Source organism: Bubalus kerabau, chromosome 1 (genome assembly GCF_029407905.1).
Source record: "Bubalus kerabau isolate K-KA32 ecotype Philippines breed swamp buffalo chromosome 1, PCC_UOA_SB_1v2, whole genome shotgun sequence".
Classification (NCBI taxonomy): domain Eukaryota; kingdom Metazoa; phylum Chordata; class Mammalia; order Artiodactyla; family Bovidae; genus Bubalus; species Bubalus kerabau.
The window spans coordinates 167,093,065-167,119,281 of record NC_073624.1 but is presented as its reverse complement, the minus strand read 5'-3'; the positions used below and the strand labels follow the sequence as shown (position 1 = coordinate 167,119,281).

The window sequence follows — 26,217 nt, the reverse complement described above, 5'->3', positions numbered from 1 at the left end:
CAGTGAAACATGGAATATTTCCAAGTGGACTACCAGGCTGCACTATTGGTCTAACCCATCTTAGCCCTGGGACGCCCAACTCAGACATAAACCGAGTGTCCTAATCCTTTCAGATTGTTGTAACAGAATAGACTGGGTGGATGATTTATTTCTCACAGCTCTGGAGGCTGGTGAGTGCAAGATCAAGGCGTTGGCAGATTCGGTGTCTGGTGAGGACCTGCTCCCTGATTCACTGATGGTGTCTTCTTGCTGTGTCCTCACAAGGCTTCTCTGGTGGCTCAGACGGTAAAGTGTCTGCCTGCAATGCAGGAGACCGGAGTTCGATCCCTGGGCCAGGAAGATTCCCTGGAGAAGATGGCAACCCACTCCAGTACTCTCGCCTGGAAAATCCCATGGACAGAGGAGCCTGGTAGGCTACAGTCCATGGAATCCCAAAGAGTTGGACATGACTGAGCAACTTCACACACACACAAGGTGTAGAAGGAATAAGAGAGCTCCCTGGGGTCTCTTTTTACTAGGGCACTAAAACTCATTTAAGATGGCTTCACCATCATGATCTAATCACCCCAAGGCCTCAGCTCCCAAATACTACCACATTTGAGGAACAGATTTCAACATACGCATTTTGGGTGGACAAAACATTCTAACTATAGAACCAGGGCATCTTCTTCCATTGGAAGTAGAATGTTAAAACAGCTTACTGGGTTAAGCAGCCGTATGCTGCTGCTGCTGCTAAGTTGCTTCAGTCATGTCTGACTGTGTGCGACCCCATAGGCAGCAGCCCACGAGGCTCCCCCGTCCCTGGGATTCTCCAGGCAAGAACACTGGAGTGGGTTGCCATTTCCTTCTCCAATGCATGAAAGTGAAAAGTGAAAGTGAAGTCCCTCAGTCGTGTCCAACTCTTAGCGACCCCATGGACTGTAGCCCACCAGGCTCATCCGTCCATGGGGCTTTCCAGGCGAGAGTACTGGAGTGGGGTGCCATTGCCTTCTCCAAGCAGCCATATACATAGCCTCTTTTCCTCATAGTTGATTTTTGTCTGCCTTTTTAACCCTTTCCTTTTTCCTGGCCTGCTGCTTAAGCTGCAGACCATTTCAGCTTCACTTCACATGGAAACTCTTATCCTGTCCAGGCTTAGCCTTGTCTCCTCCTAGAATTAACCCTTCTGCAAGGTTCGCCTTGTAGATAATCTCCTCTGTTTTACTCAATATCCTACTAGGTTATCTGCAGTCAAGACAGTGGTGCTGCTTGTTTTTAAGAGCTTTACTGTGTACCAAGTGCAGTATAAGCAATATGTTTTATTTCATTTGATTTTCACAAATGCCCCATTATATAGACACTGTATTTTACAAATGAACGACTGAAGAGCAAGGACTAGAGAGTACAAGTGCTTTGTTCGAGCGTTGCAGCCGGGATTCCCGCCTGGGCGCCGCTCACTGTGGACGAGTGTGCTGCAGCCCGCGCAGCCGCTGCGGCTGTGGCGTGGCCCACCTGCGTGACCTGCTTCCTGGGGCCTCTGGCCAGGTCTGCAGACATTTGTGGTTCTCGCAGCTGAGGGAGGTTCTACTGGCTTCTGGTGGGTAGAGGGCAGAGATGCCACTCAGCACCCTGCAGTAAACATGACGCCCCCCAGAGAGTTACCTCAGCCAGAGGCCAGCAGTGCCAGGACCACGAAGCCCTGCTCTGCAGTGGCTCCAGGTGTGACCGCTGAGTCGGCAGCAACAGCACCACTTGGGAACGTGACAGAGACAGAAGTTCTCCTTCCTTACCCTGAACCTGCCGAATTAGAAATTCTGAAGGTGAGGCCCACTCATCTCTGCTTTCACAGCCCGCAGCTCATCTGATGTGAAGGTTTGAGAGCTACTGCTCTACTCCAGCATCATTCTCAAACCTCTCTCCTTGCGTCGTGCCTGTTCTTTAACTCAACTCTTTACCTTGGCTGAAGGAGCTTTTCTTATTGGTGGTTTTTCCTTCTTACGTGGAACTTGCTGGAATGAAGAGAAAGAGTTGTTGTTCCCCTCACCCCCATTGCTGATGCTTGTCCATTGTTGAATTGTCTGGCCCTGACCTAGATCTGTGTAAACCCAGGCTCATGACTTATAGAGGTGGGCTGAGGTGGGTCTCATCTGTGCCCTAAGCTGTATGCCATCAGAACTAGCCTCTGACTTGGCTCCTAGAGAGGAACATACTGCCCACACCTTAGGTCAACTGGAAATGGTTCGATGAATGGACAGAACTGTCTTAGAAACCAATTAACCAAATCAAGAGAGGCCTAAGAAGTTCAAAAATTTGAATTATAGGCAGAAAGAAGAGAAAATCTTCTTTAAAAGAAAAAAAAAATGTGGCTTTACTGGCCTGTGGCCTTAGATCTGGCATTATTTAAAAGCACTGACTTAGGAAGGGTACCTACCAATATCCAACTGCCTTTGTTCCTTTGAATTCTTTGCCATCTGATTATATCCCCTCTTCCCAATTTTATTTGTTCATTTTTGGCACCTCTTTTCCTCTCAGCCCTATTATCTGATATCAACTTGGGCAACTTCATTTGGTAATCACATGGGTAACCTATACACTAATCTGACTCAAGTCTCTGTGAAACCCTCTATTGTACTAACCCCTGATCACACACGGATCTGACTGTGCCCTGGGCCAGTCCTTGTCGAGCGTCATTAATTCTGCGTCTCTTTCTCACCGCAGCGGCCTGGTTTCCTGCTCGCTCACTCCTGCGGCGCCGCTTCTAAGGCTGTCGCTGCGTCTCTTTTGTTCTGGGCCAGTTTGCCAGGTTGTGGTGTTCTGATACTTTCAAATAAAAGGTTGAATGAGCAAGCTTTGCTGCATTTATATCCTCCTACTGGGAATAGTTCTGAGGAGTCACACAGTAGAGAAACCTGCTTAATTTTAGTTAACTAAATATTTTCCCCAAACTTACTACAAGCAAAATGCCTTTCTGTGTTAGCAACTTACGATTTCCCTTGTAGCTTGTGTCCCATGGAACACACCTAGCAAAACGGTTGTAATCTACTGACTCTCTCCTGTCTTTGTATCTTTTCCTGCCCAGCCTGTTGAATCTGACGACATTTAGTAGTAGGGACTGAGGAGAAAAAACGACTCCTTCTCTTCATTCTAACAAATTCTACTTGAGAAGGAAAAATTGCCAATAGAAAAAGCTCCTTCAGGCAAGGCAGAAAAGCTGAGGGACAGGTACTATTTCAGAATCATGGATAAGGGGGAGCCATGGATACACAGTTCAGTTCAGTCACTCAGTCGTGTCTGACTCTTTGCAACCCCATGGACAGGGAAGCACGCCAGGCTTCCCTGTCCATCACCAACTCCCGGAGCTTGCTCAAACTCATGTCCATCGAGTCGGTGATGCCATCCAGCCATCTCATCCTCTGTTGTCCCCTTCTCCTCCTGCCCCCAATCCCCCCCAGCATTAGAGTCTTTTCCAGTGAGTCAACTCTTCACACGAAGTGGCCAAAGTATTGGAGTTTCAGCTTCAGCATCAGTCCTTCCAATGAACACCCAGGACTGATTTCCTTTAGGATGGACTGGTAGGATCTCCTTGCAGTCCAAGGGACTCTCAAGAGTCTTCTCCAACACCACAGCTCAAAGGCATCAATTCTTCTGCGCTCAGCTTTCCTTATAGTCCAACTCTCACATCCATACATGACCACTGGAAAAACCATAGCCTAGACTAGACGGACCTTTGTTGGCAATGCTGTCTAGGTTGGTCAAAACTTTTCTTCCAAGGAGCAAGTGTCTTTTAATTTCATGGCTCAGTCACCATCTGCAGTGATTTTGGAGCCCCCAAAAATAAAAAAATAAACTCTGTCACTGTTTCCATTGTTTCCCCATCTATTTGCCATGAAGTGATGGGACCGGATGCCATGATCTTAAGTTTTCTGAATGTTGAATTTTAAGCCAACTTTTTCACTCTTCTCTTGCACTTTCATCAAGAGGCTCTCTAGTTTTTCTTCATTTTCTGCCATAAGGGTGGTGTCATCTGCATATCTGAGGTTATTGATATTTCTCCCGGCAATCTTGATTCCAGCTGGTGCTTCTTCCAGCCCAGTCCATTCTCATGATGTACTCTGCATATAAGTTAAACAAGCAGAGTGACAATATACAGCCTTGACATACTCCTTTTCCGATTTGGAACCAGTCTGTTGTTCCATGTCCAGTTCAAACTGTTGCTTCTTGACCTGTCAACAGATTTCTCAGGAGGCAGGTCGGTCTGGTATTCCCTTATCTTTTTCTGATAGCTCAGTTGGATACACAGCACTAAGTATAAATTATATGGAGGTTTTCGACTATGCAGAGGGTTGGCAGTCCTAACTCCTGCGTTGTTCAAGGGTCCACTGTAGCGTCCTTTTAAAATCTAGTTCCTCCTTCACCTTTGGTTTCTGCTAGTTTCCAACTCTGGTGGCATCCGCTTACCTGTTTCCTTTGCTCTTGACGAATAGAGGGTTTTACTTTGAAAAAGTAAAGGAGGGAAGGAGAAATGCAGGAAATAAATCATAAATCTTATTAATGGGCCTTACTGAGATTTTACATTATTGAATCTTAACTTGGCCTTTGGTTCTTTGTACCATCTTTTATGTATTTCCTCTTTATTCTGTGGTTCTGAATATTTTGGTTTTTCTGATCTTGACCCATATGCTACTATCTACCTGCTCCTACTTCACACCTCACTGAGAGATATGAGTCCATCTAAAAGGTAGAATCTTTCATTTTTTCATTTTGGGTTTTCAGAATTCTTCATTCATTTTTTTACTTGATATTGAAAGGAAAAGCCAGTCTTATTCTATTCCTCAAACTTACAGGTCCAGAACAGAATTAGGCTTTAGAAACACTTGTCACCATTCTTTTCTGGCCTCATCCTTTTATGCTTGGTTGACGCGTGCTTGTCTCTCAGTGCCCAGGGTAGCTGTCGCTTCTGCTATTGCCTTTTTACTCGTCGGTCTCCCACACCGTTCCTTGATGGAGGCTGTGATTTGTTCTTTGTTAGGCCCCAGTCGCTTAACACAGTGCCAAGAGCTTTGAATACCACTTAATGCTTAGCACACTCAAAGCTTTTTTATCTTAAGCTCCTTCTCTCTGTCCACTCCTTCTATTAAGACATAATTTATTTCCTAAATACCCCTTGGGACACAGCTCTCTTTCTGTTACACTGTCTGATCCATGCTGCCATCATGACTCAGATGGTGTATTGCAGCATCCGATACAATGACCCCTCTCTCTGTCCAGTGGTGTTCCCTGCACATCCGTGCTTTACGCTGCTCACACATGGTGAGCTCCCTGAAGCCTGTATCTTCAAAGCCTGCGTGACACCTCATCTGTTCTCAGTTCTGTTGGATGATATTTATGATGCTCCGTGGCCTTGCCTCTCCCCATTTCTCCAGCATCATTTCTTGCTACTTTCCTGCTCCAAACCTGGTATTCTAATGACTCCTACTTGCTTATAGTTGTCTGGCATACAGCTGTCTTCTCTTAATCCGTGCTTCCAGACAGAGCTCAGTCTTCACCTCCTCTGGAAACTCTTTTCTGTGCTCCCAGCCTCTCCTAAAAACCCTCTTCTGTGCTCCCAGTAGTACCTGTGCCTGCCCCCATGCACTTGCCACATGATACACGATCTGTCTATGAAATGCGTGCATCCTTCATGAAGCTGACATTTTCCAGGGCATCTTAGTGTTTTCTAACTTATGGCTGATGCTCAGTTAATGTTTCTTAAACTTAACTTCAGTGTATTTAAGGAAAACACACAGATGTGGATCCTAAGCCATGGTCTTTTATTGAAAAGATTTAGAAACTACTTGTGTAAAGTCATCGTTGACCATTTGAGATTGGCAGTTGGTAGAGAGAAAAGGTGAGGCATGTCCATATAGCCCTTATTTCTGTTTATATGGGATTTTCACCCTAAAATGTAGTAAGTTTCTAGAGGACACAGACCTTGAACTGCACTGTCTACCTTTGTGTGTATTCCTCACAGTGCACAGTATGATGTCTTGGGTACAGTGGACACTCGATATGTGCTTGCACTAAATGTCAGCACGCTGCCGACAGTGTAAGTTAACTTCCGCTAACGGTAAAGTAGAGGCTGCGTCACCTGGGCTCTCCTCTTTGTTGGATTCCTGAGCGCAGCTAATCCACAGTTCAGGATTCTCTGTATATAAGAAAAGAATGACTGTCCTGGATAACATTCATTAGATTGAGTCTAGATTAAGACTCAGGCTAGAGTCTCGCTTGTGTTGAGCCTGCGCTCGTAATCTATTTCATTTGTTGTAACTAAATGCTGTATCAGTTGTCAAATTTCTTCAGGTGTTATAGGCTATAAAGCCAAAAGTTATTTCAAAAAGAATATTTTACCATTTTCAAATTCATCTGTATTTTCAAATGAATTGCAGTTACCAAAAAGTAACCTAATGTAATGGATTAAAATTAGGAGCATTTAAAATCCCGCAAACAAATAGGTGCAGGTTTAGTTGTGTGTTTTCGCCACCAGCTGTACGTGTGTTTGGGAACTTGGACTCTTCCTTGCATTGCTCTGGTGACTGTTTCATTGGAGTGGAGTAGCAAGTAGGACTAGACCTGTGCTGTCCAAACAACAGCCAGTAGCTATCATGACTATAGTATGTGACTGTTTAAGTGAAAACTAATTACAGTGAAATAGAATTTGAAGTGCGGTTGCTCAGTCACGCCAGGTGCACTTCACATGCTCAGTCAACGCATGTGGCTGGTGGCTGCCGTCTTGGACAGTGCTCTGTTCTGCCTGGACTAGACTATTCTGAAGGTTTCTTCTGCCTCTGACGTCTTATTAGTCCTGCTAGCTATAAGCTACCACTGGTCAGACCTCCTTATAGGAAGCTCCAGAGGTTACCCAACATTCTTTGATCACATTTTGAATTTTTTCTAGATTGGATGTTACTGAAATAATTGAGTTGTTGCATAGAACTTGCTCAGTTTCTTAAAAGGATGTTTTCTTTGTAATGGCGTTTGTGCCTCCCCCCCCCCCCCCCCCCCCAAAGTCTGCCACCAGGGGGCGCCCTCAAGCCTTTTGGGAAGTGCGTTTCAGGCTTATTAGAAAGAGTGAAGTGTGAAGTCCAGCCTGTGTGCGCTTAGTTGTTCGGTCGTGTCCGACTCTCTGTGACCCTTTGGACTGTAACCCACCAGGCTCCTTTGACTGTGCGGTTTTTCAGGCAAGGATACTGGAGTAGGTTGCCGTTTCCTCCTGCAGCTCCTGCATTGCAGATGGATTCTTTACCACTAAACTATGGGGGATTCCCTTGGACTATAATATAGGCTATTAATTCATACTGGATAATTTAAGAGCTAAATTAAGGATTAAGCATTATAATATGTATGTATGCACATTACTTGATTGGTATGGCAAATTATTTTCCTACTGTGAGTGTGAGAACCTATCATTGAACTATCTTGAAAATTAGAAGTAAAAATAAGTAACTTTAAAGTATTTCTTATATTTCAAAAATATTATTACATTAAAAACTGTTGAATGTAGTAAAAGAACTAAACTGTTGTTCACTTATATTTCTTAGACAAATTAAGTTCATTTTGCTTTCAAGACTAGAAAAATTACATTAACCATCAGTTATTTCTCTGAAATCTTGTCATGCTGAGTGTGATTGCCTGTCTATAAAAGATGGATAATAGTGTGACTGTATGGTATTGAAAATATCTGTTGGTGTGTGTGTAATAGCCTTGTGGTTTGGTGGTGTTTGCTAAAATGATGGATGGTTATGGCCATGTAGTCGTACAGGAATAGGAGTGAGAGATGAGAAGGACCTACCGGAGCATCTTGTGTTAGTCTGGATCCCTCCCTAAAGACTAATCATTTACTGTAACAGTCTCGAGAAGTAAATTCTTCTAGGAGGCAGAGGATAAAGAGGATGTGTTATTATGTTTTATCCTATGACAAGAACACTTTGTGCATTTTATTATTAGCATGGAAAAAGAGATAACTGTTTAGAGAAGTTCCTTTATGTGTCATAAACCTACACAATTTTATTCTTAATGTTTAATCTAATGAAATTTGTGTAGGAAATGGTGTGACTGGTTTTGATTAGAGGTATATTTTGTTTCAAGAACTGGATGACAGTATTCTTCCTGAAGTTATTGTGTTCCCAAATTAGTTGTTGATTATCTGGGTTTTGGAGTATATGATGGTGAATTTTCTGTACCCATCTATAAAAGCCTGTGAATTCTAAGCTACTGACGGCTAGTTTCCTGAAAGGAGAAACCAGTGCACAGCTCTACCCTGAGAAACAGAGCAGAGATTGGGAGAGTAGAAGCAGAGTTGAGGCGAAGACCTGCAGAAGAGCTCATTCTTACTGCATCCTCACTTTCCCATTTACTGCCTGATGAGCGTTTGGTGATGGGATTGGAGATTAGGAACAAAAAGAGACTATAGAGACACTGCTTTGGGAAAAACCCTGATAGTCTCCTTACTTGCTGCAAGTAATAATAAATCCTTCCTTCCCATGGGGGAAAGAAAAAGAATGAAAGGAGATTCTAATGCTTAGCACTCTTTTTCTCCTGCTGGCAGCCATTAATGGGGAGGAAAAAAAGTGTATAGCAGCCTGATTTGTCCCATATTAAACAACTGTCAGTTTAAAGACAAACACAGGTTATTTGCAGTGTAAGTTACATGATAAATACTTTAAAGACTCTTCTGTATTATCTTTAAAGCAAACCTTTTCACATGCTTGTAATGAGCTGTGATTTTTATCGGTGCTTCTCAGATTTGAGTCCATAGCATTCTGAAGCTATTAGGAAGCTCTTCATAGCTGTTTGAAGAGGAAACCAAAGCACAGGGCGACTGAGAGACAGGGTGCTTGTCACAGCCCTCTCCCCGGAGTGGCTGCCGGCCCTCGGCCTCGGCCTCGCCCGCACTCAGCCTTTTGGGCCGCCGGGCCCTCTGCCAGCACGTTCGCGTCGTGCCTCTTCTGTTGCCATAAGATAAGAATTCTGGAAGTCTTATTTATAAGTCCATAAATTAGCTCACTCATTTGTGAAGTATGCCTTCTTAAATATGAAAATATTAGACTGGCTATTTCCTGAAAACCATTTGGGCTTTATTAAAATTTGGAGAACATTTTTATTGAAGCCATAATTGTCATGGGTGATACACATGAGAGCTCACCCTGTGGCCGGCCTGCTAGACTTGCATGAGCTTTCAGAAGTGAAGGCGAATGAGTGAGTTTGTTTTCTTGTAAGCTGTCACAGTCTTCTCTTCAAAATGTCAGCCTGAATCGCACACAAATAAATGTTAGAAATGTTCACCTTCTCCAGTCGATTTTTTATCCTTACATATTTTAGTGCTATAATTATTTTTTTCTCTAATGTTTAATTTTTGTAGTCTAAAACCATGCCTAAAGAATAGGTGGATCTGCATGATCTTAAGAATTCTGACTTATGTTCTTTCTTTTTAATATTTGAAATATGAACCTCTCAGACTTGGGAAGCTCTTGAGTTAGTTCCAGTAAGTTTTTTGAGGCATATTATAGAAAACCCAGTTCATATGCAGTTTAATTTACCTAAGGAAAAAAAAAGACCTTGTCCTAAGCAAGGGAGATTCTTATGGGCAGTAGAGAGAAGGAAGAGGAAAAGCTTTGCAAAATTACCTAGCTGTGATAGAAAGTGTCAGTTAATTTAACAAAAATTTTTATCAAGAACTTACATGTGAATGTGTTCTAGCATAGTGAATTAGTATCAGTCTTGTGTGAAAGGAACTTTCATACAAGCACTGGAACACATGTCCATAAATATAATATAAAGCAGCAAGTCTTAAGGGTCTTGTGAAAAAACATAGAATTAAATTATAAGAGGGAGAGTTACCTTGTAGCTGGTGCGTCAGTTTGGATAGATGCTGAAGCAGGGCGCTGTTTGAGCAAGACATTAAAAAAGTTAGGTAAGGTCTAGAGTAGGAAGGGTATTCTAGGCAGAGCACAGATTATATTTGTGGAAGCACACGTAGGTGCTAGAGAAGAGTAAATTGCAGAAATGTCTAGTATGTAAAATGCACAGAAGGTTGTGAGAGAGGGAGAGTGTGTGTGTGTGGTAAGACTGGATGAGGATCTAGGGCCAGAGAGCTTGATTATTAATTCAGGGATATACTGTACTGAAAAGGCAAGGAAAAGTCACTGAAAGCTTTCCAGTGGAACAGGGATGCACTGGGGTGTACTTGGGCTGAAACTGAAGGTGGGCTAGCAGCAGGCGGCAGTTAGATTACGGTGGTAATCTCGGTGAGACTGGATGAGGGGCTGAGTCAGGGTGGTTTAGTAGTGATTAAGAGGAGGCAATGAATATACGAGGCCCTGCTGGATCAATCAGCAGGACTTGGCAGTTAATTGATGTGGGGGTGTTGAAAGAAAGAGGAGGCTCCAGAAAGGTTGTAAATTACTGGCCCATTAGATAATAACACTTTGCATTTATATATGAGTCTTTAGAATTTGTTAAACACTGTTATATCTGAGCCTTCATAACTCTGTAAGTTAAACAGAGTTCGAATTATCCTTATTAGGGATGAGGAGATAAAGGATTTGGGGATTTTTTATGTTCATACGAAAAGTAAATGCAGACCCGGCCTGTAGCTGTAGTCTTCTGTTCCGGTTTCTTGGCTGAGTGCTCTGTTCTCTAGAACACCCTCACCTGGGAGCCTGGGAAGAAACGCTCTGTCCTCCAGTGCCAGTGTATGCCCCTGAGTTTGAACGTGGAAAAATTGGCTTGACCTTCTTTGAGCTTCAGTCTCGCCAGATATCTTTATGCTTTCTATTTTGCATTGATATTTACAGGATAAAATGTAATTTAAAAATTTTCCTCAGCTCTATTCAACAAATAATGAGTACTAAATTTTATGCATGGTACTAGAACACACAGTGTATAAAATGCAATCCTTCCATTTGCAGTGTCACAGATTAGAGAAGGAGAGGAGAAAAACATGTAAATAAATAATTTTAATAAACCAGAGTAAGTGCTATCCTATAGGTATGTGCGTGCTTCCCTGGTGGCTCAGCTGGTGAAGAATCTGCCTGCCATGCAGGAGACCCCTGTTCAATTCCTGGGTCAGGAAGATCCCTGGGAGAAGGGATAGCTTCCCTGGTGGCTCAGATGGTAAAGAATCGCCTGCAATGCAGGAGACCTGGGTTCGATCCCTGGGTTGGGAAGATCCCCTGGAGGAGGGCATGGCAACGCACTCCATATTCTTGCCCGGAGAATCCCCATGGACAGAGGAGCCTGGCGGGCTGCAGTCCACGGGGTTGCAAAGAGTCGGACATGACTAAGCACAGAAGCGCAGTGTACAGTTATTTTAGCTTTGCTGTATTTTTTGTATTTTTCATAATGCTGGAAAAGCAATTATCACCAATTGGGAATGGTTAAGAAAATTGTATATCTATACTGTGGAAAATACTGCGTAGCATTTATCATTCTGTTACATGGAAAGGTGACTTTCTTTTAAGGCAAGAAACAAGTTGCAAAAATACATAGTATACCATTTAGTTTAAAAGTTCATGTAACATCTTAATTTCTGTGTGCACATATGTAGAAATGCTTAGAAGAAGTTTGGGAAGAAGACAAGCGTCTGTTTATGTCTTTGGACAGTCAGCTGGAATAGGAATTGGGGATTTGACTTCATCTGCATTGTTTGACATTTGTAAGCTAGAATGCATTCACATATTACTTAAAAAATTAATGGAAAAGAAGGGTTAAGGCTCGTCACAGGGGTTTGTATCCATGGGGATAAAAAGTACAGCAGCATTAATAATCAAAGAAACATAAAATAATGGTGGTGTCAATTTAGTCTATCAGATTGCAAATAAAACAAGAATGTGAGAATTCACAGTAAGATATGGAGTTGAGTACTTTCTTATACAGCACCAGAATATAAATTGGTAGCATATATCAAAAAACTTAAAAAAAAAAAGCCTGCGCTTTTCAATATAGCATTTTCTCTTATAGAGATATTCAAATAGTTGGCAGAAAGATGTGTGTACAAGGATATTCATTACAATGGTAATTATAAGAGTGGAAAATTGGCAACAACCTGTAAATCTGTCATAAGAGAATTAGGTAGGGAAATAAGTTATGGTATGTCTGAATTATATAATAATATTCAGCTATTGAAAATAGTGATGTAGGATTATATTTATTTATACAAGAAAATGTTCACAATATAAATGAAAACAGAATACAAACTAGAAAGATATATGCCAAAATGTTAGCAGTATATATCTTGATATTGGGCTTGTGGGTTGTATTTGTTTTCTTTTTGTTTATATTCATTTTCTACAGTGGAAGTACATGATTTTTCAAACAAACATGTTGTTTCTGGTGATGTTTATGAAGACTCTACAGCAAAGTGGAAAGTTCTTTTGTCTAATGAAAAAATTATACAGTTGTTAGAATAATGTGCTTTCAAGTGATTTTTTCTGTGTGAGAAGGTAGATAAGTACCTAAGCATAACAAAAACTTAAATGGTTATATTAACTTTAGGATCGTAGGGCTATGAGTTTTTTCCTATTCTCTATTTAGATTTTGGGATGAAATACTTTTTATATTAAAAATTATTAATAAAATTTCATGTTCTGGACTTCTTATATAAACTTTGAAATTTTTTATTAAAGCATGTTAGTAACTTTTAACATTTTTACTAGGATCTACTTGGGTACACATCAGTAGATAAAGTGGTGTGGCTTGAAGTGTTTATTATATTTGTTGATTTGTGACTGATTAAAAAGCTGTTTCCTATGAACTGAAGAAGCAGATCTATGGAAAATTTCCCCTTCTTTAAAATAACACTATTTTGCTGATTTTACTGGATACAGTTTCCACTTACTCATTCAAAATTCTATAGTATTATTTATGTCGTACTTTCTGTGTACCAGGTTCTGTATTTAGTCGCATATGACTATGTCTTTAGTATTAGAGCACAGTTCACAGATTTAATTTTAGTTGATCAAGCATTCTGAGGAAGAAGAAATAAGTAAAAATTTATTGTCTATATGTATGCTGCTAGGTTTAAATCACTCATCATGTTTTGACATTTGACAAATTCAGTTACTCTATTTGAGTAGTTTGTCCATGTTTCCATCTGCTAAGGAAGAAAGATAGCTTCTTCACGGTCACTATGATGAAATTGCAGTAATTACTATCCTTCAAGGTGAGGGCTGATGCATTGAGGGGATCACAGAAAGAGCACAGGACTTCCTGCTCTGAGATCCGTGAGGTCAGTGATCAGGCCCATCGCCGTTTACACTTGTCTCGTCCGTGCCGGCACAGCATCTGGCATATAATAGACACTTAAATGCTTACTGTCCAGCCGAGTTGATGACCAGATCCATAAAAGGAGGAAATGGGTAGATAGCGTTATAGTTTTGAGAATCTTTGTATCAATTCTGAATGGCGCATATACATAATCAGCTTTTGGGATGAGGATAAAATGGCAGCATGCACACACGGGCACGCACGCACAGAAGCGGTTGCCGCGTGTGCGTATCTGTGCGGACTGTCCAGTAGAGGGCGGGGGAATTTAATGACGCTTTCCATTTATCATCGCGGAAATGCTTGATTTCTTTATAATCATCTTCAGCATTATTGTTATAAGTAATATAATATATGATATAAATAAATATTTACATTTAAGCCTCTTACTTCCCTTGAAGTTAGGCAATGATTTAAATTTTTAAAGCTTTTTGTTACTTATATCTTGGTTTGCATTGTATAGATTAATAGGTTATGTGGATTAATAAATATCAATTTGTAAAAAGTTAAGATCTGCGTGAAGATGCTAATAATATATGGGAGGGCATAAGATCACACTAGTTTTTTAAATTATGCATTCCATCTCAAATGCTAGTTGGATTGGTTACGTTCTCACGTGACATTTTTTATGATCTCATTTGTATTTTCAAAGCCACATTAGACATAGGTCTGAAGTGTTGACAGTTGTGAGGAAGTCCTGTGCAATGATGCTTCATCACATAAATAAGTGATATTTTAAAGCTTGTGACGGTCAGCAAAGCGTGGCTGCAGCTACTCGTGTGTCAGTTTTAAAAGACAAGGACAGGTACCCAAAGGAGAAGAAGCTGTCAGCCTCTTTAGTCACTTAAGGTTAAATGTCTTTAGGTTAAGAATGTGTGGATATTGGAGAAGGAAATGGCAACCCACTCCAGTATTCTTGCCTGGAAAATCCCATGAACAGAGGAGCCTCTTAGGCTGCAATCCATGGGGTCTCAGAGAGTCGGACATGACCGGGCTTCACTTTCACTTTCTTTAAATAAATTGCAGACATCAGTATACATCCCCCTAATACTTCATTTATATTTATTATATAAATATAGTTTATTATAGTTTTTAATTTTTTCAGTGTATATTTACATGCAACATTACGCACAAATGTATATAAATTTGCTGATTTTTTTCACAAATCCATATACCTTGTGTAACCCAAACCCTATTCAAAATTTAGAACAGAACAATCATGCCAGAGAGTCTCCTCATGCCCCTACCGAGGCAGTCCCCACCTACCTCTCAGATAAAACTACTGTTCTGATTATTTTGCCTCACAGATTAAATTTGCCTGTTCTAAAACTTCATATAAATGAAATCATACAAAGTATAATGCTTCTTTCACTTAGCATGTTTTTAAGATTAATTCATGTTGCCTGTATCAGTGGTTCATTTCTTTTCATTGCTGAGTATTGTCTTTTTTTCCACTTTGCTGTTGATGGATACCTGGGCTGTTTACAATTTTTTTTTTTTTTTTGATATTATGAATAAAGCTACCATGAACATTCTTATACAAAAAAAAAAAAGAATGTGTGGATAGACACTTCTCTTTATCCCTCCTACTAAATATAGCTGAAAGGTGGAGTTAGACTGACCAGCTAGAGTCTGTGGGGCTGTTGGCACCAGGGTGGTATCAACAGAGGTCTGGTGGGGAGCCAGAACTCTCACCCTCTGCAGCAATCCCCCCAAGAGGTAACAAGATGCATCTCCCCTCCCTGCCCTGGGAATTACCAAGGGCAGGAGAGTTTTCACTCCTGACTGACGGTACTGAGCTGGCTGCTCCTTCCTGTGTCACAGAAGACCTGCTAAAACAGATTTGAAAAGATCCAAAGTCTCAAAACAATACTCCAAATATCCAGGTTTCCATAAAAATCACTCCACCAAGAAGCAGGAAAACCTCAACTAAAATGTGAAGACAATCAACAGACACTAGCCCTGAGACAACGCAGATGCTGGAATCATCCAACAAGGACTTTAATGCAGCCTTCAGTGAGCAATTACAGACCTGCTTGAAACAAAAAAATAGCAGCCCTAGCAAAGAAATAGAAGCTATATAGAAGAACCAAATGGAAATTTTAGAACCGAAAAATAATAATACCTGATTTTTTTTTTAAACAAATGCAGTGGAACGGGCTCAGTGGAGAATGGAGATGACTGAGGAAGGAATAGGAGAACTTGAAAAAGAGCAAACGAATTACTCAGTCTAAACAACATAAAAAAAATAGACTGAAAAAGCAGTTTAAGGATCTTTGAAACTGTTTAAAAAGATCTAACTGTCATGCCTTTTTAGTACTGAAAGGGAGAAGAAAAAAGCGACAGGGCTGAAAAAATAACAATAATGAAAAATAGCAACTGAAAACTAGAAGTAATAGCTGAAAATTTCCCCAATTTAATAAAAGACATCAAGAAGCTGAGCAAACCTCTTACATGAAACCCAAAGAAATCCATGCCAAGATATATCATAGTCAAACTTATTCCAACTAAAGGCAAAGAAAAGAATTTTGAAAGCGTTCAGTAAGAAATGGCACATTGCCTGTAGGGCAAAAACTGTGAATGACAGTGAATTTCTCATCAGATAACATGGAGGCCAGAGAGAAATGACACAATATTTTTGAAGGAGTAAGAGAAACGAACTGTCAGCAGAGAAGTGTATATCCATTGAAAATATGCTTCAGGACTAAAGAACAAACAGTGATATTCTAAGATGAAAGAGAGGAAGATAATTTGTCATTAATAGATCTGTCCTAAAAGAATGTGTAAAGGAATTTCTTGAAAGAGAAAGGAAATGATACAAGATGGAATCTTGTTATATCAAGAAAGAAGATAGAATAGTAGAAAGAGTAAAAATATAGTAAATATAGTAGCCTTGCCTTCTTGAGTTTTCTAAATAGTGTTTGACATTTTCTGTTTTGCTGTTTTCAGAAATTTTAACACTATCAAATGTGGCTCTCAGTGTATGTAAAAAAATATTAACGTTATAATGGGGCCAGATAAAGGGCCTTGAAGGTAATATTTCTGTACTGCAGCATGTGAAGTGTTGACACCAAAATGAGTAGTGATAAATCGTATATAACCTAGAGCAGCAAGTTAAAAAAAATCTGTTCAAAGCGATGTGCTCAAATACATTTTAGATAAATAAAAATGGAATTCTAAAATATATTCGGGTAACCCATAGGAATAAAGGAAAAGAAGCAGGTAAAATAAAAAGAAAATTAAAAATTAATAAGTGCTAACATATCAGTGATTAAATGCAAATGATCGCGAGTTCACCCATTAAAAGACAGAGATTTACAGAGTGGATTAAAAAAATGACACACTATATGCTGCTTACAAGAAATTATTCCAGACATAACAGTGTAGGCAGGTTGAAAGTAAAAGGCAGTTTTGTTTGTAATAGCCAAAACCTGAAAACCACCAAAATGCCCCTCAGTAGGTAAAGTGGTTAAACAAATGGTGGTATATTCATACTCGGTAACACTGCTCAGCAGCAGGAATTAACTCCTGGTACATGCATGAACTTGAAGAGATCTCAAGAATGTTAAACTGGGTGAATAGAAAAGTCAGTCTTTGAAGAACACATACATATGATCCCCTTTGTATAACAACAGAGTTACAGAGATGGAAAGCAGGGTGATGCTTCCCAGGGTGTAGGGATGGTAGACGGAGGGTGTGACTGTAAATCAGTAGCACAAGGGAGACGTCTGCTGTAGTGGGACACTTCTTCACTTGATGTTGATAGTGGTTAAGCAGATGTGCGTGTGCTAAAATAGCGTGGAACACTAGACACATACTGTACCAGTATTAACTTCCTGGCTTTATATTGTGTTATAGTTAATCCAAAATGTAGCCGTTAAGGGAAACTGGGTGAAGAATAAACTGGATCTCTCTGTGTTATTTTTACAACTTTCTGTGAATCTCTAATTATTTCAAAATGTTTTAAAAAGCAAAGAGATAAATTATGAATAAGAAGAATTTGAATCTCTTAAATGCATTAATATATTTTATGCATCGTCGGGTACAGGAAAGCAGGTATCTTTAATGCTTACGTTTAAATTCTAAAATAGTAGAATGCTTCCTACTGTATGACTTTTTAAAATTTAATTTTCCTTTTTATTGGCATTGTTTGTGCTCAGTCATTTCAGTCGTGTCCAACTCTTTGCCACCCTGTGGACTGTGGCCTGCCAGGCTCCTCTGTCCATGGGATTTCCCAGGCAAGAATACTGGAATGGGTTGCCATGCCCTTCTCCAGGGCATCTTCCTGATCCAGGAATGGAACCCTTGTCTCCTGCATTGCAGGTGGATTCTTTAGCCACTGAGCCATCTGGGAAGCCCTTTATTGGCATTAAAGAGGCTTATCATGAAGAGGCTTTGAATCCTCTTTAGCCTTTATTTTATGCTTTTTAGTGTGTTTACTTCCTGTTAGAGATCTGTTGGATTTATCTGTTGTTATTTAACCATGTCACCTCTAACACAGCCTTATTTCTGTTTCCCACTTTTCCACTATATGTAAAATATTCATTTCAATTAGATCAGTATTCTGGTTTTTTAGTATGATGGTAAAAACTATTCATATCTGAGATATGATTCCTTTTCTACTCTTGTACAACTTTGTGTTTTAGCCAGAATTAATAATTGTCTTGTGTTCTTAACTTGCTTAGTTTTTTTAATATACCTGTGATTAATTGAATCCTACACCTTCTGAATTATAAATATCTTTCTGTTCATTTTGAGTATCAGTTTCCCCATTATCCTAATTTAAAGAAGGAGTTGCACATAGGTTTGAGTTTTAAAGCTTTGGTATAAAGAAAATTCTCAATAGTAAAACTTCCTTGTAAAACCAAGGTGAATGTAAATTATCTTTGCTACTTTTTCTGTTTACACACATACAGTGTGTAGCTGTAGGTAGACAAATGCATATTTATTTCAGTTTAGCTCCTCATAGCTAGGGGAATCTTCAGATATTTTTAAAGAGTCTATATCCTCATCAGTCGCAAACATGGTAACATAGAGAAGTGGGGGAGAGCCATGGCGTATAGGCTAGAACACTTGGGTTCTAGTTCTGATTTAGTTGCTAATTCACATATTCAGTCTAGGGTAATGAGGGTAACCTCCTTGGCCTCAGTTTTCTTTTCTCTTTAATAATGACAGGATCAGACTGGATTATAACTGAGACCTCATCTATCTAGTTCAGATGTGATTTCAGATAGACACATGGTTTAATCCTGACTATATATAGAATATCTAAATTAAGAGGGTTTTCATTTTCACTATTTTGAAAGAATTACTCTGATGTTTTGAGAGAAATTGGATTAAATAGGCAAAAGTAATTTCTAAAGCATTGAAGAGATGGGAAATTATAAGACAAAAATGGGTCATAAATATCATTTTTCTTGTACTTCAAATTATGATATGGAAATTGTGGTTTTAAATTCCTAAAGGTCCCTGTGAAAGGAAAATTCTAAGTCACCTGGAACTTTTTGTTTACTATTCAGTAGATCAGATTTGACACATAAAAGTTGCTCTGAAACAATGTGCGGCTTTTATGGTGAGTTATTTAAATTATAGGCTATAGAAGCTTGAGGGCTTCTGAAGAGTTCTTGGTGGGCTAATAGTTTTTAGTTGATGTAACCAAGGGCAGAATGTACTGCTTTTCATTTGCAAATATTTTATTTAGTTGTGAATGTAATATGAGAGAGATTTCATATGTGGGATGCTTCATTCCTTTTCAGAGGACATTAAGGTGAATTACATACATTTGGAAATGAATTTATAAGTTCCTTACTGTACCTGTTGTTATACTTTTGTGTGTATTCCATGATGATAATATGCCTTTTTATGGGATCCTCTGAAAAGCAGATATGTAGTTTAATTTTAAGAACAGGTATTTGTTCATTGGTTATTATTCACTGGTAACATATTTTATTGGTTTTCAGGTACTAGAAGAAGCAGAAGCTCAACACTTATATCAGTCCATCTTGCCCGATATGGTGAAAATTGCACTCTGTCTGCCAAATATTTGTACCCAGGTTGGTGGAAATGACTTCTTCCTCAGTAGTTTTCTTGAGACTCACAATTGAATCTTGTTTAAACTTGAATTATGAAGGTCAAAGAGAGAAGAGAGAGATGGAAACAGTTTTTGCCAGAGTCTGATGATTTTGCTCTACTAAGGAAAAGGTTAGAGGTTATAGGGAACGCTGCGAGAGGACATTAAAAATGCAGCAGTCAATTTCTGAGCTTCCGTTCACAGTGTTGATGTTTGCTTACTCACACTTCTGTTTCTGTCTTTAAAACAGTCTTTAACTTTCAGAAAAGGATAGGCAGTATTTCAGAACACACTAGTCGATTTAGAACATTTTATCTGCAGAATGGTTTAATACCTACTCCTTCCTCTTCTTTCCCCCACTGTAAAGCAAATGAATTCACCGTACATTCTTTTTTTTCCTTTTTTATGTATGTGTTTTTTAAATGTTTTTTTTATTGTGATAGAAGTCACATAACATAAAGCATGCTGTTTTAACCATATTTAACTGTACAGTTCAGTGGCACTAAGGACATTCACATTGTTATGCAACTCTCACCATCGTCCATCTCCCCAATTTTTCGCCTGGTAAACTGAAACTGTTCCCGTTAACCATGATACAGTCTTAACTTTTAAAATGAAAGAATCTGAGTTGTTTGGTTTTATTTATTGCTACATAACAAACTACCTCAAAATTTAGTGGTTTAAAGCAAGAAAATGTTATTATCTCAAATTCTGTTGGGAATGTGGAGCAGCTTGACTGACGGGTCCTAACGTGGGCTCGCTCCTGGCTGCGGTCACGGTCACGGCCAGCACTGCAGCCATCCCAAGGCCTGGGCCCGAGGAGCCACTTCTCAGCGGGCTCACTCGCATGGCTGCCGGGGTCCAGCCCCAGCTGATCCAGGGTATTCGAAGGAGAGACGGCATAGGCGAGGGTCAGGAAACAACTGCTTAATTAAACGTTAATTAAGGAATAGAATAAGGATAGCTCAGTAGGAAAATTCAGTGGAGAAAAGAGGCTGAGTAGCTTGGTTTACGCGGGGGACCAATAAAACTTCAAGACAAGAAGCTTGCACCACTTACGTAGGCCGCAGGCGTCCTTCCGTTCTCCCGAAGGAGAGGAGACACTGAGGCCTCCCCGGTCGGATCTTAGAAGCCCAGGCATAATTAGTAAGCATGGTGGGTTCCGCGCTCCAGATGGAGACTCAACCAGAGTGAGAGAGAGAGAGACATGGGGAGACCAGTCTTTCGAGGAACTGATCCCAATTCTTTATTTTCCATGGTCTACTTTTATACACTGAGATGTTATGCAAAAGTCACGCAGGGTCAGCAGTCCTGACTTTTATCAAAGTCAGGTGCTTCATACAAATGTATGCAGAGGTCTTAGGGGTGTTACATCATCTTCTGGCCAGGGGGCCTGCTGACAATTTACGACCCTCTCCTTGTGACAGCGGTCAATCAACCAGGACACTTATTTCTCCAGGGGTGATTATTCTTAAAACAGACGCCACCCAAATAAAGTTACATTCCTATAGGGTGAGGGTGTAGTGGGTTTTAGTTAAGGAAAGAATTTACTTAGCCTAAGGTCTAACGTGATTTATATCAAAGGTTAATACTTATTTCTTCTATATATTCATTAATGTGTGTAAGGGCAGGGGATATGGAGACTTAGCAACAAACATTGGCTCAACAAATGAAAAACCCTTCACCAATACGATTTCTAATCAGCCCATTACACTTATACTAATAATTTTCTAACTTTTCTAAAGAACCTGTTTTTAGAAGGTTTAAAGCATCTCGTGCCTCTCACGGTTGGGAGGCTGTGAGCAATCACATGTGGCCGGACAAGCCTGTCAGGCAGGCTAGAGAACCTTCAGAGGAGTTTGTAGGTTAAAACACTCCTATCACGCCCAGGAATTATTATTAACTGGAGCTCTAAGTTAACTCTTTCTCCGAAAGAGGTGGTGGGGGACAGCCCCCCGTAAAGTCAGAGGCGTAGGTGAGAGCACAAAGTAGTAAGGTAGGCAGGCTCTGGTTATGGGGGTAGATGCTCGAGGATTTCCAGGGGGACTCCTGAGGCTCGATCCCGCCTTTGCGTATGTCAAGCCTCCTTCCTCATGACCTTTGCCATGGGCGGAGTGCCTCACGCCGGCCCCCAACACATGGCTGCTGGCAGAAGGCCTCATTTCCTTGCCATGGGACTCGAGGTTGATTGGGTGTCCTCATGACATGGTTGCTAACTTTCCCAGAAAAAGCTGCCAAAAAGAGAGAGAGAGAGGAAGGATCAGTGCCTTTTTGGACCTTGTATCTGAAGGCACACACTGTCACTTTATTTTATCCTCTTTATTAGAATTTTGTCACTACATCTAGCTCATACTCTGCCTCTCAAGGAGGGGGATGATCAGAGAATTTGTAGACTGCATTTTCAGATAGTTATAAGAGATTGTTGGTTTATTGTTCTTAATTGTCCTCCTGTATTTCTCGCAACAGTAGCTTGAGTTTGCCTCTGTCTTTCATTTCTAGGGCCAGCCCCTTGGCTGCACGGATGCTAGCCAGGTTTCTGCTAACACTGGTGATCCATAGGAGCCCTAGGGACAGTTTGGGTGGAGCAGTTCCTGAAGGTGTAGGATGGTCCCACACATTGCAATCTGTCATTGGAACACCCCAGAAAACACAAACATAGTCTTTGGGGTAACCAAAAGCCGTGTCCAAATACCTGATTCCACATGCTGAGTGTTTTTCAGTGTGCCGTATTTGTTAGCATTATACTGTGACATTTCCAATTTTACATAGCAATAATTTCACCTCATTAGTTCATTTTACAGCTCTTCTTGTTTATATTGGAAGTTATTTGCTTGCTTATATTTCATGTTCGTTCTTTTCTCTTTTTCTCCTTGGTTTTTCCCCTAGGTCATAAAATTTCTCACTACCTCTTGGAGTCTGCACCTTGTGAAGACTTTCCTACCTCTCCCAGCCAAAGTTAATCATTCCTGTATCATTCAAATCATCCTTAGCACATTATTGTGTAATTTATGTCTTTATATATCTCCTTCCCTACATTATATTCTTCCCGAAGGGAGATCATCTTTGTCTCCCAAGGTCTAACATAAAGAAAGATAGCGCTAAGTCATGTCCGACTCTTGCGACCTATGTATTGTAGCCTGCCAGGCTCCTCTGTCCATGGGATTATCCAAGCAAGAATACTGGAGTGGGTTGCCATTTCCTTCTCCATAGTGCCTAACTAAATGCTTCTTTAATTCACTGTAGTTCATAATTGACAGAATATACTCTGTTTTGGGGGCTTCCCTGGTAGCTCAGCTGGTAAAGAATCCACCTGCAATGGAGGAGACCCTGGTTCAATCCCTGGGTTGGGAAGATCCCCTGAAGAAGGGATAGGCTACCCACTCCAGTATTCTTGGGCTTCCCTGGTGGCTCAGATGGTAAAGAATCCGCCTGCAATGCAGGAGACCTGGGTTTGATCCCTGGGTTGGGAAGATCCTCTGGAGGAGGGCATGGCAACCCACTCCAGTATTCTTGCCTGGAGAATCCCCATGGACAGAGGAGCCTTGTGGGCTACAGTCCATGGGGTCACAGAGAGTCTGACACAACTGAGTGACTCAGCACAGCACAGCCTGTTGATAGGGATCACTTTCTCCTCTGCTCCTTCCTTCATGCTTTAGAGAGAAGGTGTATTTAATGGGATATGTATTCAAGAGCACCCAAGTTTGTAATGTATAACAACTCAGGTGCTGGAACCCAAATCCGATTCATGGCTGCCGTCTTCTTTCCTGGCTTACAACTGTTGTCCTTCCGTTAGTGTACTAACGGGGAGCACATTTTAGTCTTGTCCTCCGTCCTCGACTACAGAGTAAACCTCTGCTGTAAAAGTTAACATTTCAGTTTGTTATCCAAATATATCTTTGGCAAGTTAAATTGTGTATGTTGTTAATGAGTTATCATATTAGCATTCAAAATAATGTACATATTAATGTTGATTCCTGTAATATGATCAGGACAATTCTCTGCCTGTTGTTTTGAGATTAATGCAGATATCCAAGATTCTTTCTGGGTCTTATTGAAGGGAGAAGGAAAAGCACCTCTAAATATCATATTGGAGCATTTTGAAATTTAACAGCTGATATGTAAATTGGCTTTCCCAGCATGTCTTTAAAACCTTACAGTTTAAACATTTAAAATAAAACCCACTGAACACAATACTCATGTAGAATATGCTAAAAATAGAAGGTAAGTTAACTTGGATTTGGTACAACTTGAAGACATATCAGACATAAAAAACTTGAGGGAAAAATGTCCTGCATCTTCCTTAACTTGGTTATGTAGGAAATGCCTATGTTGTTGCAAGTTATATGTAAATAAGTCTGTATATGCATTTTCCATTAATTGCTTTAATAAAATTAGGTTTGGGTCTTTTAAATTGTCAATGTGAAGTGTGATTCAGAATTAGAAGGAAAGTACTTATTTATTGATTTATTTCCCATAGATCGTTTTATTTTGGACTGAAATAGAAAAATCAGTCTGTCCAATAATCTTTAAATGAGAACAAAATTTAGCATATGCAATAATAGCCAACCTCAACATTACATTTTTCTCTTCCATCCTTTGTTTTAATTTTTCATTACAAGGTAATGTGTTTTTACTTCTTACTTGCTAAAGGAATCTTGTTTGTCACTAATACAAGTAACGTTTGTGTTCTCTTCACTGTCGTTATTATTGATTAGAAATCTGCACTTTGTCAAACAAGTACATTTTCCCAATCATCCTTAATGAACTGCCCTTGACTTCAACAGTATTGCTGATTTAGGGATTCAGGAGTGTCCTGAAATTATTTCTACCTTAATTTAGCAAATGCAATTTGGTGCCTCTGCTTTTGAAATTGCTAAACTAATTATTGCTCTTCTTGTCTGTATTTCTTGTTTCCTCTATCAGCCAATACCGCTCCTGAAACAGAAGATGAATCATTCCATCACAATGTCACAGGAACAGATTGCCAGTCTTTTAGCTAATGCTTTCTTCTGCACGTTTCCACGGCGCAACGCTAAGATGAAATCAGAGTATTCCAGTTATCCAGATATTAACTTCAATCGGTATGTTTTCAGAGAACACGTTTTTAACAGTAAAATACAAAAGGTTGGCATGGAGTGATTTGCCAGACATTTTATGTACAATTACATAACTTAATCTTTATAGTACGATGCGTTAAGTGATACTTTTGGCACTTTGCAAGTAAGATGATTAAAATTCATCGTTACAAAACGTGCTTAGGGTCCAGGAGCCAGAAAGTGACGGAGATAAAGTTTGATGTCGGGTCTGTCTTACTCCAAGGCCCTTGTTCTTTCTACCCTGTCAGGTTGTCCTTCCCCTCTAAGGGCCCTGGATTCTTCATGCCTGTTTGATGTGATTATTTATTCACTGAGCGTTTGTTGTACATTATATTTCTTGTATGCTGAAATAATTTAAGGCTGCACCATGAATCTTCCTTTCTGTAAAGTGAAAGTGAAGTGAAGTAAAAGTCGCTCAATTGTGTCCAACTGTTTGTGACCCGATGGACTGTAGCCTGCCAGGCTGCTCTGTCCATGGGATTCTCCAGGCCAAAATACTGGAGTGGGTAGCTGTTCCCTTCTCCAGGGGATCTTCCCAACCCAGGGATCAAATCCAGGTCTCCTGCATTGCAGGCAGATTCTTTACTGTCTGAGCTACCAGGGAAGACTCTGTAAAGTGTGAGTTAAAGTTGACTTTCACTTTTTACAGATGTGATTAATTTATTAATGTAATGTTTTTAAAAGAAAGACAAAATAATGTTTAAATTTTTATTAAAGTAGTATATTGTAAAGATATTGATAAAATTTCAGATTGTAGCCGTTTCCCCAAATTATCACTTCTCCATAATTTACACAAAAACATTGTAAAATCTTCTTGGCAAATGAATATAATTTTTTTTCTTCCTACACCCTTCCCCTCCCCCACCCCTCCAATCTCTGTTTTTCACATGAGAATTATCTTTATGGGGTCTGTGAGTAGAATGTGAATTTTTTCCCCAGTGTCAGGAGTGGGCCTTCAGAAAATCGTTACAATATATGCTCCTCTTTCCCAGTTGACTATGTGTAATATCCTCATCTCCTGCCTCTGAGGGGTGAGGCAGCAAGGACAGGGAGCAGAGGAGATGCAGTCATGGAGCAAAGTTACATGACTTTGCTCAGCGTTGACAAAGTTCTGTTTGCTGTTCTGTATTTGTGTTCAAAGTTCGTTGGCATGGTAATGCAACTTCTTTTAGTTTACCTTTTTGATGTTGTCTCATTAAAAACTTTATTTCAAATTAATTTAGACATGTAAAAATGTTGCAGAAATAGTACTGAGAATTCCTGTATATAACTCACCTAACTTCCCTTTATTGTAATGTTATTATGTAACCATAGGAAAATTATCAAAGCCAGGAAATTAATATTGGTATAATACTGTTAACTGACCTTGTTTTAATTCCAGCTGTTTTTCTGTACCAGAATCTTCCCACTATCCCCCGTGGCATTTACAGTAGTCCCCTCTTATCTGTGGCTTGCTTTCTATAGTTTTAGTTACCTGTAGTCAGCTGCAGTCTGGAAATATTAAATGGAAAATTCCAGAAATAAAAAATTCATTAAGTTTTAAATTGCACATCATTCCGAGTAGCATGCTGGAATCTTGTACCATCCCACTGCCTCCCGTCTGGGACTTGGATCATCCCCTTGTCCAGGATATCCCACCTCTTAGTCACTTGGTAGACTGTCTTGGTTATCGATCAACTCTTGAGGTATTGCGTTGCCTGTGTTAGAGGAACCCTTATTCTAATTAATAATGGCTCCCAAGCACGTGAGTAGTGATGATGGCAGTCTGAATGT

The 26,217-nt window shown here is 40.1% G+C and overlaps 1 protein-coding gene across 5 annotated transcripts in view; it reads left to right on the top strand.

Annotated features, from left to right (window-relative positions):
- The window catches only part of PARG (poly(ADP-ribose) glycohydrolase), a 113,077-nt gene that overhangs the window by 25,418 nt on the left and 61,442 nt on the right, over positions 1–26,217 (top strand). For all 5 annotated transcript variants that reach the window (XM_055538555.1, XM_055538548.1, XM_055538538.1 and 2 more), the window contains 2 exons: positions 19,239–19,331; positions 24,272–24,429. In XM_055538555.1, the coding sequence (XP_055394530.1) occupies positions 19,239–19,331; positions 24,272–24,429 (251 nt within the window). The remainder of the gene's footprint in view (positions 1–19,238; positions 19,332–24,271; positions 24,430–26,217) is intronic.